This window comes from Syngnathus floridae, chromosome 3, assembly GCF_059516105.1.
Source record: "Syngnathus floridae isolate MCC-2025c chromosome 3, RoL_Sflo_1.0, whole genome shotgun sequence".
NCBI classification, from domain to species: Eukaryota; Metazoa; Chordata; class Actinopteri; order Syngnathiformes; family Syngnathidae; genus Syngnathus; species Syngnathus floridae.
Genome location: NC_142415.1, coordinates 20,817,371 through 20,837,278, shown reverse-complemented (window position 1 = coordinate 20,837,278; position 19,908 = coordinate 20,817,371). Strand labels below are relative to the sequence as shown.

At 41.6% G+C, this 19,908-nt stretch overlaps 1 protein-coding gene and 1 long non-coding RNA gene across 5 annotated transcripts in view; both read right to left on the bottom strand.

Annotated features, from left to right (window-relative positions):
• Positions 1-1,375: 1,375 nt before the first annotated feature.
• LOC148401071 (uncharacterized) lies at positions 1,376-3,864 on the bottom strand. The gene is made up of 2 exons (XR_015857677.1): positions 3,500-3,864; positions 1,376-1,870 (listed from the first exon to the last, which is right to left on the bottom strand). It is a non-coding gene; the product is annotated as an uncharacterized LOC148401071 (long non-coding RNA).
• A 3,730-nt stretch (positions 3,865-7,594) lies between these two features.
• pcdh17 (protocadherin 17) overlaps positions 7,595-19,908 on the bottom strand; it is a 36,267-nt gene continuing 23,953 nt past the window's right edge. For all 4 annotated transcript variants that reach the window (XM_088371607.1, XM_088371608.1, XM_088371609.1 and 1 more), the window contains exon 5: positions 7,595-8,479. In XM_088371607.1, the coding sequence (XP_088227733.1) occupies positions 7,788-8,479 (692 nt within the window). In that variant the 3' untranslated portion in view covers positions 7,595-7,787. The remainder of the gene's footprint in view (positions 8,480-19,908) is intronic.

Sequence of the window (19,908 nt, the reverse complement as noted above, 5' to 3'; positions counted from 1 at the left end):
CACCCAGGCACAGCTGTCTTGTAAGCGAGATTCGCTTCAGTGCAGCAGAAAGACAAAGCATCACTTTGCAGTATTTATGAACAGTTTTTAGAGTGGTGGCACTGAGTGCTCTCCTTTGTATTTGCCAGTCTGCATATCCTGCCCTACATAACTTACGTGTGACAACAACGAGCAGTTGTCTGTCGAGCGTTGTCTGCTCGCCGAGCGGAAGTCCTTTATTCCTGGCACAACACTTTCCACATGTTCAATACGACGTCGTTGATTCATTGAAATACGCTCGGAAACTCACCAAGGTCTACTCACTGTGATTGCATAAACTGTGCTCTGCGTTATGCTGATGATCATATCTAGTGAGGTTTAAGGTCTCGGCTAAGGACATTTCCTGTCTATCAAAATGTACATTTGCATCAGAATCGGTCAATGTCCAGTGTTTTTTTTTTCCCCCAAAACATGATCTGCATTTTATACAGTTTGTCTCCCTGCTGGCCATTATAATCTGGATAAAATGAGACCTAGTGAGAACACCTCCCTGCAACCACGGGACATGTAGTAATGATCCACTAGGTGACAGAAGTGCTTAAGATCTCCCCTGAATGTAGGTCAATACATTTGCATAAGTAGAATACATCAATGAGTAAACATATTGCTTGCTTCGTTTTCGCTTAGTCATCACAGTGACCAAACATTAGATTTCAATTTGGGGGAAATTGATAAAACTGTTGTTAAATCATCACTTAAGCCATAAATCCAATTAAACATGGAAGTAGAGTCTGGATGTAAAGTATTGTTGATTTTAGGAAATTGTGCGCATCCCACCTTTTGTACCCACGCTTTTCTTGGAATGCATTTCTTCTCGTTTCCATCGGTAATGTTTTCGTGCGTCACGCTTCACCTCTGCGATGATTCCATCAGGGATGGATATGGTCTACATATCACGCAGGCCTTGTAACTGCTTGAAATTTCACAGTTCACAAAAGATGGTGCTGAACCATCTGCTGCATTTTTTCTCTTCTTTTTTTTTTTCATTGAACTCGATTGCCAGAGAGTTTAGTTGCGCTGTACATTTTCTAACAAGATTTTATGGAACACATTACAGTAATTACCTCCTTTTTTTCCATGTAACCATCGTCATTGACCGACCATAAGAGTTATAGACATGAATAAATAAATTCCCCTTCTACGTATAGTAACCTACTTTCTTCAAAATTGTACAATGTCAGAGTCGCATTGTCCACTACCATCATCAGTTTTATCATAAGGGAGGGGGGAGTACTGTACTGCATTAGTCTCATGGTCAATAAACACAACCACGCTTAAGAGTTTAATTGCTGCTCTAGAAATTAAATGTCGTACAGCACCAATATAAGACACTGTGTGGCTTTTATGTCTTTTATGTCTTTTCGTTACTGAAAAGTAAAGGCGGAATGTCGCTGAGACAACAGCAAAGTCTATGCAATAAAATGATGGTATTCACGGTAACACCAGTCCTTGACATTGGTGACAAGAGCATCGTGTACTTTGTCAACGGCTTGATCTGGCAAAAGCTCAATACATTGATGGATGAATAACTCAGAAGATGTATCGTTGTCAGACGGCGGACCCAACTTCACAGTCCTTCGTGGCAAAGTGAGAGCTTATTGTCAAATGGTGTCAGGCGTGGGATCTGCCGCAGTACTGTCACCGTCCCTCTGCCACGGAAGTGACACTTGAAAAGAGGTTGTTCACGTGTTCACTGGGCTGTGATATCTGCTATGACACGGGCCAGGATGCGCAACACACGCACGCCGACACGCTCGCTCGCACGGCCGTGTGCTGATAGGCTGGGTGGTCCGGAAGAAAGTGGGGGAGAGGCAGAACACCAGCAAGATGTCTGGAGGGCAGAAACATGAAAAGACAGACAGAAAGAGACATAAATGGAAACGGAAACACCATTTTTTTGTTGTTGTATAACCCAAGGCTAACGTGATTTCACGGTGACTCCGAAAGCTCGTCTGCGGCGTCAAGGTTAATCATTTCCGTTTAGAATGGTTCCAGTCCAACGGAAGGTATCCCCGACAATTTGTATTCGTATAATGTGGTGGTGCCATGTGCTGATATGAGAGAAAAAGCCAAAACATGCTAAAGCACAATTTGACAGAAAAATTTTCAATTCATTGCTGTAGCAATGAAATAAAATGAAGAAAACAATCAAAACTGAGAATTTTATTATGCTGAAAAAAAAAAAAACCTTTTGAATTATGTCTAAATGGGTTTTGTATGGATGTGTGGAATCCTTGCTTGGTTGTAAGTTAAGATTTTATATGATATTTGCGCCAGCCGTTATTTAGAGAAAAGGTGTCTTCATTTTGTTGGCCATTTTGTTTAGCAGCTTTTAGTTTGATTGTTCGGTTGCAGATTCCTTTTTGATCATTTATGTTTAAGTGTAATATTTTTTTTCAGCATTTGGGAGAAGGTGTTCAAAGTTCTAATGGGCTCCGGGGAACGTATCGAAGGCTTTAATTGTCTTTGTCAGCCATGTCTGAGTTCAGAGCAAGGCCGGTGTCTTTGCATGCTGATGTACCTTCAACATTCCACAAGTTCTGTAACTCCACCAAGGCCAAATCTTTGAACAGGTGCCAAAGGGTGCACAGATTTTCTGTGTATTTGACGAACATTAAAGTGGCTTTGTGGAAAAATTCTCCAAGCAACGATCCTTTGTGTGAAACCGTCACGACAGCTGACAAAAAAGTAAACAACCAGGACCAGTTAGAGTTGAAAAGTAAAAGTGGCCAAAATGATCAGTACAGTTGGATGCCACTGCAAATTTCAATGTAAAGCATAATTAACTCTATGTGATTATGGGATGTCATACTCATCATGAATCCATGTCATGTGCATGGCCATTCCTTCAGGGAATAAAGTGTAGCAGATAACGCTACATTAATTATTTTCCTCACTAATTTATTCCTCCTGTGATCGGTTTTAACACGTAAGCTTTTAGAATGAGTAATTATGCTGCAGTATACATTTTTTTAATTACAAATAAGTTAACTTACAAAGCAGTATATTTCTTTTGAATTACAAATAATTAGTGTTATATAAGTTACAAAGCTTTTTGTTTGTCCGTTTTATTCTTTATGATTATTTTTTGTGAATGATAAAGTCACAGTGACATAGTGTTCAATGTCAAATAAATGATTAGATTTTAATATTTGAGGCATGTCTACATAATTTGCAGGTAATGTCTTATCCATCTGAAAGTGATTCAGACGTTCACAAATGTTATCTTTCGTTATTTAAGTTGCGGTGGCATTTCATAAAGTAGTTTTATTTTTAGTTATTTAAGTTTTGGTGGCATTTAGTGAAATCTCCCTTAAGCTTTTATGTGTCGGACCACTCAGACGTTGGCTTTTAATTGATTCGGTAGCACCAGTCATTCTTGCACTTGCCTGCGGCGCTAATCCATACAATGCAATTCATACATCTACTTCATATTAAATCTCCCGTCTTGCTTACTGACCTTTTCATCCAGCATTTTCCTTCACCGATGTGAGCAGGCCCTTAACGGACGCTGATGCCAGACATTATTTTGCTGCTTCTGTGTTTAGTAATACGCTACATGGAAACCCGACACACTGCTGCTCATGGAACAGTTCCCAGTCCATGCTTCTAAATTCTGCCAAAAGTTCCACAAATAAATAATTCAGTGCGACGCATGCACAATTGTTATGGCCCTTCTGTACTTTATATTGGAACACCTCTGTTGGTGGACTGCAGCTGTCGGTTTAGCACCATACCATCAACACCGGAGTACCCCAAGGATCCATTCTCTTCCTCCTGGATATGTTGTCACAGCAGTACACATTTTCCTTCCAGTGCAAGGGATTCTCGACAACACCCACACAATCTCACTCTCTCTCTCACTCTCTCTCTCATAAACACGCTTATGTCATTTACATAAGGCCATACAGATTTGAATTAGCGATATACTATATTCTCAATGAAAGGCTCTTTGTCCTCTAGCTTGAGTAGGTGTCTCCATTTACCATTTGAAACGAGCAACATGTTAGCTGCAGCTGTTAATTTACCCTAATTAGAACGCAAAGATTGTATTGTAATGTTATTATGAATGTGCATATGAAATTGCGCTTTTCAAGAGTACTTCCCTGCTTTTTGTTATGATACTAATTACAGGCTAAGAAAGCCTTGGCCCATTATAATATAAAAAAAATTGTGTGGGCAAGAAAAAAAAATCATCTCATCAAATCTTTGCAAATCCAATAAAGACGAGAACATCATTATTAGTAATAGTTGAATTTTTTTTTATTTGAACTTTTCACCTTTTTTCCACAATGAACAAAGCCTTTAGACAATAGCAGTTGAAATCATCCACACGGATTTCTCTGGTCTTCACCAGTTGCCTGTTGTAGCGTGGAGCAAGACGCTGTGCAGTGCAGGTTTACGGGGAGGAGAACAAAATGACACTGACAAACACTGGATGCTTGTTGTCACTGACCAAAGCGGCCTGGTGTGTGTGTGTGTTTGTACCTGCAACAGTGTGAGTGAGACTATGGCGGCCGGTGAACCACATTCAACAAGGCCTTGCCTTAAAAAACTCGGCACGCTAAAATAGCCCATTGCAGATTTTGCTAGCTGTGACGGGAGAGGCCTCGCATTATGCTCCATCTCCTATGATGTGCTGACCTCAGCATCGGGCCTTACGCTATTAGACAGCAAATAGCCCAGGAGAGGGGCCATGGCTTTAAAGAGGACACCTCCAGACACCAAAAAAAAACCCAGCTCTTGTAGTTCTCACTTGAACAGACATTAACCGGACCAGGGAAACACCATCAGAGAGGACAGCACTCAGCTGTGGCTGTGAAACTTGCACAAAATGATGAATTCTCGCAATACCCCCCCATCAATTATAAATTTCAGGAATGCAACAGCAAGAATGTTTTGTTCAATGTGACAGGAATAAATAAAGTGGGTGAATGTGACAAAACAAAACTCGATTCTGCATGAAGATGGGGCACAGAGAAAAGAAATAACAACGATCATACGTGACAGTTGTCTAGGTAGTGCTTTGCCCTCCTTTTCACCCTTTCGTTTAACTTGAAAGACCTCGCATTTCAATGAAAGGCAGGCAGTGTGTTGCTGAAGTGGCGGCTGCTGTGTGCGGGGTTGAATATTTTCAACAGCATATTCTGAAACGTTCCAACTGTGGGGATGATGCGAGTGTCTGGCTTCTTGATTTACTATCAAGTGAGGCAACGAAAAAAAAACTCTCCGTTTAAATAACCATTAATACTTTCCTCCTGAGCCAAATCCTCCGAGGCTAGTAAATCAGAAATCAAATACTTTACGGACTAAAAAGTCTTTCAAATGCAATTGTTATTTATTGGTGAGAAAACACAGGAGGGGGGGGGGGGAATAAGAGAAATACGCAATGTGAGGAAAGGTAGAGTGACACCAGAAACTTCATTAAACAGAAATATACTCGGTTGGTCATGGAGGATGGAATGTATTATTCTTGCTGTCAAAATTCCCCAATAGAGCCCATCGGGAGCCCAAAAAAAATATAGACAGGCCGTTCCCTCTCATGGATGCATCATCGTACATGGATTTGTGGTGAAAACCCATTTGACCGTCAATGATCATTAGAAAAAGCACCTCTCGTAATTATTTCACAGCGTGGCCAAAATTTGCCAAGATTTGAAAAAATAAATGTCTGTCAATATTTTAAGAAAGCCTCACTGTGATTCCACTACTGTACGGTGTACCTAAATAACTAAGACACCCATGTTCGATAGAATTTCAGATGTCCACTTTCTAGGAGAATTCTAGCCTGTGTTGAGAAGGAGTACATAGATAAATAACAGGGAGTGCTGAAGGGGGACCTCCTTTGGGCCCTTTATAGAAAATGCACATTCTGGTGGACCGGGGGTCTCGTTAGCAGTCGTAAGCTCCAAAGATCATGGAAGCTCTCTGCTGAGACAGTAAGGCAGTTTGAAGATCACGAAGAAAATCACTCCATTTTCCATATGGCAGGTTTCTCTTTTTTTGGGAAACACAAACATGAACACGAAAATATGCGTACAAGCTCCTGTTAAAGAAAATAGCTGCCCGGTTAAAAAAAACAACAACAACAACAAAAAACGACTCTGTGAAAATACCCCAATAGTTATTTTGCGGTCTTTTTTTTTTTTTAAATGGTATTGTTGTCAGTGTTTTTTCGAGTTGTGTTGTAAATCATTTGGCTGGCTCATTTAGCTTCCAACAGTTATTTTGTGTGTTGAATCTCAGTGAAAACATCCCAAAAGCACTGAAGCCTCTCGGCAAAAATACAGAAAAAAGGGAGGAAAATTAAACGAAACCCCAAACTAAAGCAAACTCACAGAGTTCGACAGCTACTAAGGCAACTTTTGCCAAATACAATATAAGCCCATTTATATTGCAACACAACTATATATTAATTTAATAAAATACACAATATAGCTTTTGTACACGTAACAATTTGGCTCAAATGCACAGAAGTCGGAATAAAATGAATAAAAATGTCTTTTTTTTTTATGTCGACACATCTAACATGAATACATTTACACATATAATGGATAGTATGTATAGTGATGGTGTGAAGGGACGTTTTCTTCATTATTTTCCAATATTCGCCATGAAAAGAGAAGCAATGTCCTTCAGTAGTTGAGTTCTTCCGCCACTCTTGGCCTTAACTCAAGGACACTTTTTGCTGAGATTTTGTTCTTTTCCTTAAATATAAAAAAAAATGTATAAATATTTCATTATTATTAGGACATTATACATGAAATCTTACATATAGGCATCTATATAATCATATAGATCTTTTTTTTTTCACAGTTGAGGAAAAATGTTCCTTTTTAATACAACCTGTGATTGCCTTAAGGCGTTGCCACACACACGGAAATTCACTGTACACAAGGGACCGAAAGCTGATGATGTATACGACAATTACACAGGTGGGCCAGTCGTGTCGTGTATGTGGTGCTTGTAGAAGTGGTGCGTGCGTGCGTGCGTGCCTGCGTGCGACGATCATCATGAATGTTTGAATAGAAGCGTGAGACAGACACAGCTTACACGTGGCTACAAAACATGGCTCCTTCGAAAATTCTCGCTCAGCGGAGCATTAGTGCCCTCTAATCCTGACCACTTCAAAAAAAGATCCCAATCCTTCTATCAAAGCCCTGATTACCAATCCCTTCAGGTTCACACACATAATCCATCAAGGTAAACACCCACATTAAAGTCACCAAAACAGAAGATTGTTTGGTGCATTTAGGCCAGATACTGTCCCGATAGAATCCATTTGTTGTCATCACGTCGATTGTCATGTCTGACCTTGGCAAGTCTCTTCTTTTCCCGTCACACCAAAAATAAATTCACTCACCCTGCACAAACGGATGTGGGGTTTCACGAGAGACTCAGAAAAACAAACTCATGAGCTGGTGGGCACTTAGATAATATCTCGCGAGGTGCCAGAGGCTCAATCCGCTGCTGTTTTCTTGAAAATCCAAAACACCGGGAGCATCCCACACGTCCCCGGGTATTTCATTTTTTTTTTTATTATTCTTGGCAGGGATTTTCACATTTGAACTGCTGCCAAAGGACTCATAAGAAATGTTCTCATCGTCACTTCAGCGTTGGTACTTTTGCATACCGTGACAAAAGCTCCTTTGAAAGAGTCATTTGAATGTTTGTATTACTTTTGGTGACAGTTTTGGCATGTGAGTTTTTGGAATCGACTCTTATTCCACACTCGAGGTCCTTTCCTTTCACTTCCTCAATGTGCCGGTGGCCTCGCTCCCTCTGCAGTCTTGCAAAAGCTTGTCAATGTCTCTCACCACCTGCTCGGCATCCATTCCATCACGGCTCACTTCTGGTTCCACCTGCTCCAGCACGCGCTCCATTTCTCCTCTGCTCTCTTGACTGATTCTGGAGCGGGCCTCGGCGAGCACCTTGGCCACCGGGTCTGAAGGAGGCAATGGCGGGTAACCCCCCTGCTCCCTGTTTTGTTTGGTGGGTGACAGGTACTGGCCGTCGGGAGGTCCGTAGTAGCCGGAGCAGGTGGCCAGAGGAGGTTTGCCTTCAGCCCCGTCCGCCGGACTCTTAACGGAGGAGCACGCGTTGGAGCAGCCCTTGACTGGGCTGCTTGATGCCGAGGGCACCTCCTGGAGCAACGGGCTGAGGGCCCGTTTTGCCTTCAAGTAGGGCTTGACGTTTGCGATGAGGATGGTGTGGTCGCGGCGCTCCTTGCCAAATGTACAGAAGGTTTTTTTGCCGTTGGAGTTGACGGTTTCATAGGTCTCCGTCTCTGGCGCGCTCTCCATCCCCGCTGGCACAAATACGTTGTTGCGGTAATCGACACCCTCGGCCTGGTTTCCACCGGCGGGGAACTGTGGCATCCAGCAGCGGTCAGAATGGCCGAGCACTCGGCATTCCTCGGTGCAATTCAAACAGTCCTCATCTGCAAGGAGAACGGGGAGACGAATTAATGCAAGGCTCATATTTGATATTTTTTCCTTTATTTTAAAACAAGTCGATGCCAAAATCGTCTTTGCGGGCCACATAAAATATTGTCACGGGCCGTATCTGGCCCCTGGGCCTTGAGCTTGACACCTATGACGTAAGGAATAACTTTTTGGAGTCTTTTTCTGATATACCTCAATGTTCGGACTGTTCTAAAGAAACTCAAGTGAAGGGGAAAAAGTGGGAGGCTGAATTTATAAAAATCCAAAAGCAGAGGATGTCACCACACGGGCACACACACCTTTCCAACACATCGGAAGGGGGCACAAGCAAGCGTTTTTCAAGCTCTGATCAAGGAGATGGCAGTGCATCGAGGTGTGATGGTGATGGAGTGAGAGAAAAACAACAACGGTTGAGGTTTGGCAAGGGCAACGTGCCGTTATCATAAATTCATGTCAGCGGGCTTTGAAGCCCTCCCTCGACAAAAACTATGTGCCAAATGGCTCGGATCCCCCCCCCCCCACCTCGTCTATGTGTGTATTCTTTTCTTTCATCTCTATCAGAAGGATGCACACGTTGGCTGATTATGGGAGTGTTCACGCTTGTGTTAAATGAATCCAACAATAAAATGAAAAAAAAAAAAAGTTTTCCCCTTTGGGGCTTAACGTGAAAAACAAGAAAAAAATGGATGGTGCCCCGCAAATATTTTTGAGATGGAATAGAAAGATAAAAGAGAAGCAACACAACAGTGGCAAATAAACAAAACATTGTGTGGCAAAATAGATTGTAAATTTCTGCAATAGTTCCTTCCTGTTTTGTTGCAAGTAACTGTGTGCAATCCAATACCATTAGTGTGTGTGTTTATATTTTTAAGTCAGTCTTGAACCATATTATCATCGTCGTGTGAGGCTTTCGCAAATCCTTGCTTGGAAAAAGTGATCCTTTTGCTTTCTGCGGTATAATTAGCAAGCAACAGCTTGACAAAGATTTATCATCCAAAGAACAGCTCCTTCAAAAATGGAAGCGCATATTGAGTTATAGTTTTGTTCATCCCAGTGTTAGGCTTTGCCTTGACTGCGGCTTTGCATCTCGCAGGAAACCTTAACACTTTGCAAAAGATTTTAGAAACCAAACAGCCCTGACATTTCTTATGTTGAAGCAGCCATTTGAGGAGGAAACAAAGTGGGCTGAAAAGTAAAGGTCAGGCTAGTTTACGATGGCTACATTCAAATGCTATGGCTGAGTGTATGCACCTGCAAACACTGCACATGCCACCCACTTTAGCGTGTGTGCACCTGTCTTGACAACACTTAATTGCAGCAGAAAAACAATTATGAACTAGTTTTGCATCAAATTCGAAGGGGAAAAAAAACAAGACGTCAGTAGGAGAGCTTGCATGTACTGTAGGCTGAAAATCACAACTGTCCTGTAAAATGATTATGTAATTCAGGAAAAAAAGAAAAAATGGAATACAAAAAATAAGCCAAATGGTGTTTCAATTAAAAAATGACTCCGGGGAAAAAGAAACAAGTCGTTATTCTAGTCTCTCTCTTATCGGTCGCCAAGTTACACAAAATAATCTTCTAATAAATAAAACAAAAAACAGGGAATCAAAGCTTAATTAAAGGGCCACGTGCCATGAGAATGGCACTGATCTTTTCCTAACACGCAGATCCTCTAAATCTGGTCACCATTTCCGTAATCCCATGACGGGTCTCCCCCCCCCCTCTGTTCTTGATTCAATATTTCCAATTTCTAGGTCAAGCTCTCAATATAATAGTTGTGCACATCAACCGGTGACTGCGTCAACGTGTTTGCGTGTGTGTTACGAAGCACTGTGTGATTTCCCTAACCACACTTTCTGCCATTGCAGCCCTTCCTCCCCGAACCCTTTCCCGTTATTACCCATCCATGTGATTAATGTCCCTCTGTCACACGTTGTGCTTGTTGCGCAGGGAGGAAACAGTTTCAACTGCGTCACAACAAGGTGAGCATGGAACGGACTGTCGGTCTTGTCACGAGTATTGAGTCGGCGAAGGGGTGAGAGGTTGCAATATATGCAAATTGACTATTTTCTACTACCCGGAACATTGTCAGACCTGCCTGAACAAAAAAAAATAATAATGTTGACACTACATTGGAAAGATATCTATAGAATGAATGGAGAAAATGCTTTCACCCAAAATGTGACTTTGACTTTTCATTAAAAAAAATATCCAGCCCTGACATAATACGATAAAGCAAATCTCCTTGCCAGGCTGACATATGAGTCCTGTAATCCTAAATACATAGTTCTAGTGTAGCGTCATAGGGAAGGAGAGGATATGTGCAACCCCCACACCTCCAACCAGGTTGGAATGACAGCTGACAAGTTGCAGAGAGCATCTGTGACAGACCACAGATGCACCTGCTCACCTGAGGGAGCCCACCGAGTCTGTGTGTGTCTGTGTGTACGTATGTGTGTTATTGTCTTTTTAATCTCCTCGCTTACTGCTGTTTAGCCCATCTGATGCATGCAGGCGTCTCTTCTTGTACTCCCACCAATCTGATAAGCAAATATTTGAACGGCACAGATGAAAACGTCCAAACCAAATGTTCACCCGATAACAGGTCTCAGTTCAGCAGTTGATGAAATCGGGATAATTGTAAAGTGCAAAGCGGTTTGCATAAGATGATTAGATCACGGTCACGTTGTTTGACTATGTAATTAATCACGTGGCTTGAAATCAGTCAATTTGTAATGGAGTTTTTTTTTTTTTATAAGATGAATATATAACGATTAAAAGGGATACTTTTGACACACAATAAAAGATAACACAGGAGGAAAGTCATAATTATGTTCAATGGCGCTAAAAGATATCGTGTGAACATTCTACCACTTTGATGATGCCATTGTTTTTCCCCGCACAAGTCTAAATAAGGGTTGTCCTCCTTTTTTTGTTTGAGGCCATACAGGTATGTTTACACTGCGCTGCAGTTTTGTTGTTTTCACTCCGATCTGGGGACGCCAAAGAAATGCACTGCCACGTTTATTTCTCCAATAGAATGCTGACTTTTTAGAATTTGCAGGCATTGTCGCTGTATCAAGCAATATTTTTGAAAAGCATGACGATCTATTTGCTGGTTAACAACACATAATTGCTTATTTCAAAAGCCCTCGAGAACGTGGTCAAGTATGGGAGAAGATAGGACTGTGGGCGGTTTAGCGGCGAATTAAAAGAAAGGGATACTTTTTTTTTCCCCGGCATAATAGCTTTTATCACAGTAGGAGGCAAGAGAATAACAACGCATGGCCGGAAATGCTTGGCAGCAGCAGTAGGGGAAGCCCGTGGGTTGGTGATACTGAGCCTCAACCAAGGGCATATATCTCAGGATCAAACATGTCCTCTCATCAGGCATTCCTTCGCAAACCACAGGACCCGCCATCAGCTAATGCCCCGGCTAAGTTGTTCAAAGAACACCCTGAGGAGAAAGCATTATGCAGAGCAGGGTGAGGGATACAGAAAAACTCAAGAGGAGCAGGCCAGGGAGTGTGAGCTCATATTCAAACAAAAGCAAACACACAACGTCTAATCAATAATGAGCAAGCAGCGCTGTCTGCTGTGGGTGGCAGGAAAGGTCTGTCGCTTGTGGAGACGGGAGTTGGTAGGGGGGAGTCTTTGTTGACACACAATTTTGTTTTGCATCTACCAAGAATGAGAAAATTCAAAGCACATTGTGGTCCCTGAAAATCAGATGCTCAAACCGGTTTGGAAAGCATGGGAAAGCCAACATGGCTGAAGTGGCTGGGAAAAGCAAAACTAAGTCTCCATCTGATAACATCAGTGATGGGTGACAGCACACGGAAAATTCCCACTGCTTTTCAACAATATTTACACAAGGGTTCAATTTGTTGATAACAAAGGCAAGGCAAGGCCACCAAACTGTGAAAAGTAATTTTCAATTAAAAAAATATAGATTAAATTCAGGCAGTGCTTTTTGGTGATGTGACAAAATAAAAAACACTATTAAAAGTGGTTAAAAAAGATTGTATGCTTGACTGAATATTTTCTTGCAGAACCTCTAGGGCCATTAGGGATAGCAGCATCAGAACAGAACCAAGCTCGGGTGCCTTTGGATGCTTTATTTTTTGCATCGATAAAAATAGAGCTAATGTGCCTTGGCAAAAAGAAAAAAAAAAAATCCAGTTTTGACACATCTGTGCAAAGGACATTGTTACAGAAGCTTTCCGGCTTGTCGTTGTGGATTTTGGCAAATAGCAGACACATCACTGATTTTTACTTTTCAAAACGGAGGGTTGATGACGATTTCTGTTCGGATGTAGCTAGAGCTTCCAGATATCTCACAAACATGACCATGAGACCACAACACATTGATTTGTTAAAATGAATGTGCAATGCACATACTAATATATTGTTGTATTGAGAGCCAAGTCAGGAAAAGTTGCAGGGTCAAGCAAGGTTGCTGCTCGGGCCAATCCAATAAAAGGTTTTAAGTCATTCGATGGGAAAAGACAGTTACTATTCGCATTTCCTCAGGCCATGGCTCACTTTTCAACTCTTCTTTCTCTCACTCCTTGAGTGTTTTAATGATGGAGCAATTTCACGCGAGCAGCCACAGGCAAGCTATTAGCTGTCCACGTCTGAGAGGACCCATAGTTTCTCCTGGCGTCATGTTACTGCTATCAAACATGATCAAACTATAGTTGGTTTAACTTTGATATAGAGTGCAAATAAGTCAGTCATCCCAAAGTCTACTCGTATATTAACTAGTGGTTTGACAAGAATAGTTTTTTTAACTGTGCTATTTTAAGCTTTTCGCTATTTTAAGCATTTTATTTTATTCCATTTTGGCACAATGTCAATCTAGTTTCTAATGAAAAATACGGCGCCTCTTTGCCAGAGGCGGCTTCTCACTTTGTGATGTCACAAAGTGAAAAACCAACCCTGTTTATTGGATTGGGAGGGGCTGATGCTACGAGAGTAGAAATGCTCCAAGACGGGTGAATGTAGTGAGGAATTCTAAATAAAATGTTAATTTAGCAGAATATGGCGCCTTTAAATTCTGCCTCTAATGTCAAAAGAACCATTAGTTTCTCATAATGCAACGCCACAAATGCCACGGTCACGTTTATCCGGAATTGAAGCGGAGTGTATTTTCTTTTCATATTTTATAGTTATCACCCTTTAAAGTGGAGCCATCATGGCTATCTGTTTTTAAATGGCTTTGTCATTTAAATTATGACTAATGCCTTCATCGTCGAAATGCTTGCTGTTTTGCTTTTTTTTTTCTTTCTTCCAAGCCTTCCCTACATTTTTCTCAAAAGGTCAATGTACGGGATTGGCTTGGATATGAGTAAACAATGAACAGGGTGAAGCCGCCGCTTAATTGTAGCCTGACTTTTACCTGAGGAGAAACACGGAGGGTGGCACTAAGGATGGCAACAAGGGGGACAAGAAGGGGACTTATTAAAATATGAGGCGAGAAGCGTGGTGAATCAGTAGCTAATCCGTCGCTTCCTCTAAGCCTGTGTAATTAGGACATGGGGGATTGCACCGTGGCAGGGGATGCTTCTGGACCGCCTTGCTCTTTTTTTCCCCTTCTTTTTTGTGCGTGTCTGTGTATTCATCCCTTTAGCTGGAGTTTATGGCAGATTGTCATCTTAATATAGCAAGTGTGCATGCGCCTCGGCTTTATTGTGTGCAACTCAGCGTGCTCAGTCATGAGCAACATAAACAGCACAGCTTGCCTGCATCACGACTTATTTCTTACTATTACTGTTTGCACACGCAAATGAGTGAGCGTTTTCTTTTTCTGATTCTGGTCACAGCGTGACACACTCCCAGTGTATATTGGTATATTTAGCAAAAGTCAAATACGCTGTCAGTCATCTCACAACCTTTTTACACCACATCGACACTGGAACTATTTTAGTCTAGTCGAAAAGATCCCTCAAGAGATAAGTATGGGCCGAGTATAGAATCGGAAACTATAGGGCGCATCTGTCTGGTTTCCAAACTCCGCATGGGGTTTTTATTCAGCCGAGCCGTACAAAACGAAGCTCTTCTAGACGTGACGCAATCTTGTCTGACTGAGTGAATTAAATCATTTTCTTTTATACTTGTTCCCCGTCTGCCTTTCTGTTTGTCGCTCTCTTTTGAACAAAAGGATTTGAACAACCGCGGGTGCCTTGGCTTTGTGCAAGTAATCATCCCCATGTGTACTGCTTTAGCAGGATTAGGAGTGCTTCATATTCCTCGTCACTGTAATGCAACACCACGTACATGCAGGGTGGGAACGTATCAATATTGATCGGTATTAGACGTGACCTTCAGCAGGGTACCAACATAGACTTGATGTATGGAACGTAGGGTTTCGGTGTTACGGTGTCAATTTTTGCATATTAATATTTTCTTTTCAAACTGCAATCGTTACCTTGGGCATCTAAAAAGTCAATTGTCATTCCTCGCACAAGGCTAGAGCAAAACAAGAATGTGTGTTATGAGGCTGCAGGAACATTAGGGCAATCCATTTTGAACAAGGTAACCTTTCAATTTTCAGAAGGTCACTTTACTTCCTGAGACAGACTGCTTTATTTGGAAAGGGGAATTTTGCTAGTGTCGTAAAATTCTACCATCTACTACATTCTGTAACATCTTAAGAGTGAATGTACAGCAGTGAAATGAAATGATCAATCACATTTTAGATTATAATACCGCCGCAAAAAAAAAAGACAACCGCTTTTGCCAGTGTTTATTTAACGTACGTAGTTACTCCAAAACACGTTAGATTAATATGCCATTGCTGGCATTGCTGACAATCGTTCGGCACACATCCTCATGAGACTACCGGTAATAAGAAAACTGTCCACCAGTATGTCGGCATTTGATTATTCCTGCCAATGAACAAGAATGACGGTCCCTTAAGGATATTGGCGGAATTACAACAGAGGTTAAGTGAAAAGGTGGCGAGAGGAAGGGTGAGTCGATGGTGTTGGCTTTCTCAACCCTGGGGCCTAACACATTTAGAGAGCTAACTGACACACTTTGGATGTATTAGCCACACTGAGCTCTGCCAACCTGTCTTTTTTTTTTTTTTTCCTGCTTCTCCTCCGCCTATCGCCATCTGTCCGTCACTGCACTCAGCACTCGCTAAGAGACTGAGAAACATGTTTAGTGTTTTAGTAGCATTGCTTTAGCATTGATGTTTCTCGGTGCCACAGCCAAATTGCTGTTTGCAGTCTAGACACTGGTTGCTTGCATCTCGGGATGGATAAACACAAAACACTCACTCGTCTGCTTAGAAGTGTGATTAGATTAAAAGAACAGGAATGCACCGGAATGTAATAATGCTCAATTAGCCTGCCCACCAGGGGGGGATAATCATTTCAAATCGAAATGTATTTTCCATCTCACTATCTACTTTATACTTTCTTTGCATCTCCATTTTGCTTGACTCTGGGGTATAATGGCTTCAAAATGAGCAGGGTTAAAGTCCTGGCTGCTGCAATAAAAACACCAATAAATGGAAATATATCGTAATAAATTCTGATCCGGTCCGGGCGGCTTGAAGACGGTCATTTTCTCAGAAAAATGATCGCACGGAATTTAAAAGTGAGAAAACAATTGAGTTCTTTTCATGCTGCCTGATTCCATGGGAGATTAGGGTCAAAGATTATAAATCTTACATGAAATAAGAATGGGATTAAAAGAGATCAGTGATGTAAAATTACAGATCACAGTAGCAGTGGTGAGAGGACACCTGGATTTTGAATCATAACATGGCAGCTGCCATCCTGCTGGACACTCGCAGCTAACACTAAACAATCTATTCCCGACAAGAGAAAGGCTAGTGAATATTCTGGAAGCTGCCTGGAGTATTCCGGAGAGGGATTCGCCGCACATCAAAGTCTGCCTATGCAGTAAATCTGTTAGATTTGGGATTAATGGACTCCAGAGAGGCCTCGAAAACACACACACACACGCACATGGACATACACACAGCCCGATCACAATACGAAAAAGTTTCACAACCGAGGATTGCAAAGTAGCACAAAGAGTGGATTTTGTCACGTAACTCATCGCAATAACGTCACGGGTCTTTGTTAGATGGTATTTTGACTACGGCGAGTGCTGGGACTTATTCAAATGCAGCACAGCCTCCCTCAGCCATCCAGAAGGTTGCGGGGTGGCTGGAGCCTCTCCCAAATGGCGCAAGACCATGCCAACTGCATGGAAGTCAGCGATTTGAATAATTACTAGGCCTGTCATGATAATCAAGTAACATATGTTGGACCATATATAGACCTTTTTATTATGCCGCTGATATAATGACAGTAGTATGTAAAAAAACTTATTCTTCTTATATATTCTTAAGCGCATTTAACATTTACTTCTGAAGAACATTGAGATTGAAACGTCGAGCAATGAATTAAATATCTCGGGTAGATTAATACATCCATGAAAGAATCGGATCTGTTCAGAAAAATTTGCACAAATAGGAACAGAATGTGTATTGACTGAGTAAAATGAGACATCTTATCTCACCTATTCCACCCGGTTGAGGATTTTTTTTTTTTTCAAGCAATCCGCACTGCGTAAAGCAAACCATAGGTGTGAACAAATGCAAGCCAGTGGGCAGAAAACACCTGTTGACAGCATTCTGGTTTGTTTACAATCGGTCACTGAACAATGAGGGAGTTTTCCCGAAGCGCTTGTCGAAACAGCTGGACATCGACATCACAGATAGGACGGGATCATGGCAAACAGAAAGGATCTTACAATTAGGAAAGGATCATTTTAAACTTACTCAAGGTGTCTGTTACAACCAGATAACAGATAATGGTTTTTCCTACTTTAAATTGATATATGTATATGAATTCAAATTTTGGCACTGGTGGTCATGGTTTTGCAGCGCGAAGTGAGTAGGACGATAATGGTAATTACCTGTTGTGAGATACGGTTTGAATGTTGATGTGGTTCCTTGGATACCACAAAATATTCAACTGTAGATTTGTTCACTTTCTCACTGTAATGTTTTTGTTGTTTTCCGCAACTTGCGAGCAGGAAAAGGTAACGCTTCGGTTTGCGAGCCCCTCGGCCACAGCTCCCCAACCCGATCTCATCACCCTGAGCAGCATTATCACAATCTAGGGAACTAGATTATCCCTCAGATGAAAACTTCATCCCGGTTGATCCCCCACTTGGGAGCCGATAAGAGGCAGGGGCGCCGTCACCCAGATTTCCGACTTGTTAATCAAGATGGCTTTCGATCACCTACAGGGCCAGATGGACAGTTGCTTTCAAAACATTGCAGCAGACGATGCTGTCGAGGAAGCAGACTTTGGCAACAACAACAACAAAGTGTTTTTAAGAAACACTTTCATCTCAGGCATCGAATAAAAAGGATATCAGACAAAAAGCAAAAACATTTTTTGATATGGTGTAATCGATAATATTGGGTGAGAAATAAACTTGTTCAAAACCAGGTCAGAAACAAAGAAATCATCAATGTACCTGAACTGTGCACCGCTTTTTTATTGTTCTTTCGTTACGAATAAAAAGGACCCCACGCTTGACACACACTTGGCTGTCGTAGAGTTAATTTATTATTTTTTTTACCTTTTGAAAGGGGTAACGAGCATCACCTATTTTTTTTATGATGACATATCTTCATTTAATGGCCAGCGCGGGACTCGATGAAGTCGATTCGTATTGCGTTTTTCCACAAGAGTTGTGTCTAAAAGTAACTTGCTTTAAAAAAATGAATAATACAAAGGTGCACATTTGCAATGCTTGTCCATGTGTGCATGTGCAAATCAAATAAAAAGCATTCCCGAAAGCACCGTAGATGAGGAATGCTGGCGCATGGAAGAGCAGCCAGCCTCCAAAGTCCCCAGAGCAGATTTGAGTTGTGGTTTGAGGTTGGATGAGAGGTCGGCGTATTAATTGGCTGCTGGTAATTACAGATGCAGCTTAAGCTAGCTAACATGTCCAAGGGGTTTTGGCGACCTATCTTACGACCACAGAGATTAGTCAAATGAACAAATTAAAAAAAAAAAAATAGCTCATTCATGAATTCAGAAACACCAATTAGCACTACGCACATATTTGAACCGCTCACATCTTCCCATGCAGCATGTTTGCGTTTAATTTATTGATCGGGTTAGGATTAAATGTATTCTTTTTTTCGGAGCACATTAACGATTTTATAGCCCTACCCCTTCGTGTTCAAACGTTCACACTTGACATTCCCTTCAACATTTGCCAGTAGCAATGAGGGTGTCACTTTCTCTCTCTCGGGGGCTGCTACCCTGAGAAAGGAGGCAACACGGGAACAATATGAGTCACCCAATTAAAGTTGTGTTGGCCTTGCAATTCCTCAAGGGATTGCCTTGTGACAGTTTAATTAACCAAGTCCCTTATCTTAATTTAGCAGAATCAAAAAGTAACCAACCGAGGTTATCTGAGCAAAACATTCCCTGTTAATATCTTTGCGTCGGCCATAACACCACACACATTCTTCACCTAAAATCACCTTGATAAAGCGGAGCAAATGTCTCGCGCTGAGTCGCTTACAGTTTGTCACCGATATTTCGTAACATTAAAATTACATCTGACGTGTATAATCCACATTTATGCTGGTTAAAAAAAAAAAAAAGACAACTACAGCTAAATGACGTCTTTTTATGCTCAGTATGTATAATGATGGCGGTTTAGCACGCGAGAGCTTTCGACTGAGTCCAAGGGTGTCTTCGCAGAGGGTGTGTTTATTGTTAGAAGGCTTTTTCTTTGAAATTCGTACTGACTGCAGGGAGACTCCCACCATGCTACTTAAATCATCCCCGCCATGAAGCCAGCTACCGTTGATTTATCATCAGATCCCAGTTCTACTGTCTTTTGCTGCTTTGTCTTTGCCCCCTCTGTTATCCATCCCACTCTAGATTAAAAGACATTCCTAGTTATGGTTAAAGTCCTGATTTCTCTGGACAGACCAGGGCCATTGATCTCTTTGTAGCAACGGGAAACAATGCCCGAGGGTACGGCAAATATTCATTCCCCTTCGGATGAAATAGGCCCGACAAAGGAGCCTTCACTTGGATCCTAATGATTCTATGGAAGTTGTGTTGAATTCAGTTTGGAGGATGCTTTTCAACTTTTGCATCGGCATAATCAAGATCCTGCTAGTTTGTAACTGTCTAGGTGGAATTGATTGAATAATCAGTCTTTGTAATTGAGAGTGTTGCCTCATCTATTATAGTTTAATTGAACACAACCCAACCTGTCTGCAAATAACTTGACACAAATTAAAATATACACATACATTAATTAAAAACCCAAAAGACCAAAGGCCAAGCAGCACGGTCAACGACACCCACCTTGGCAGTGTATCAACAACCCTAAAACAAAATTGTTTTTGCCATATTAC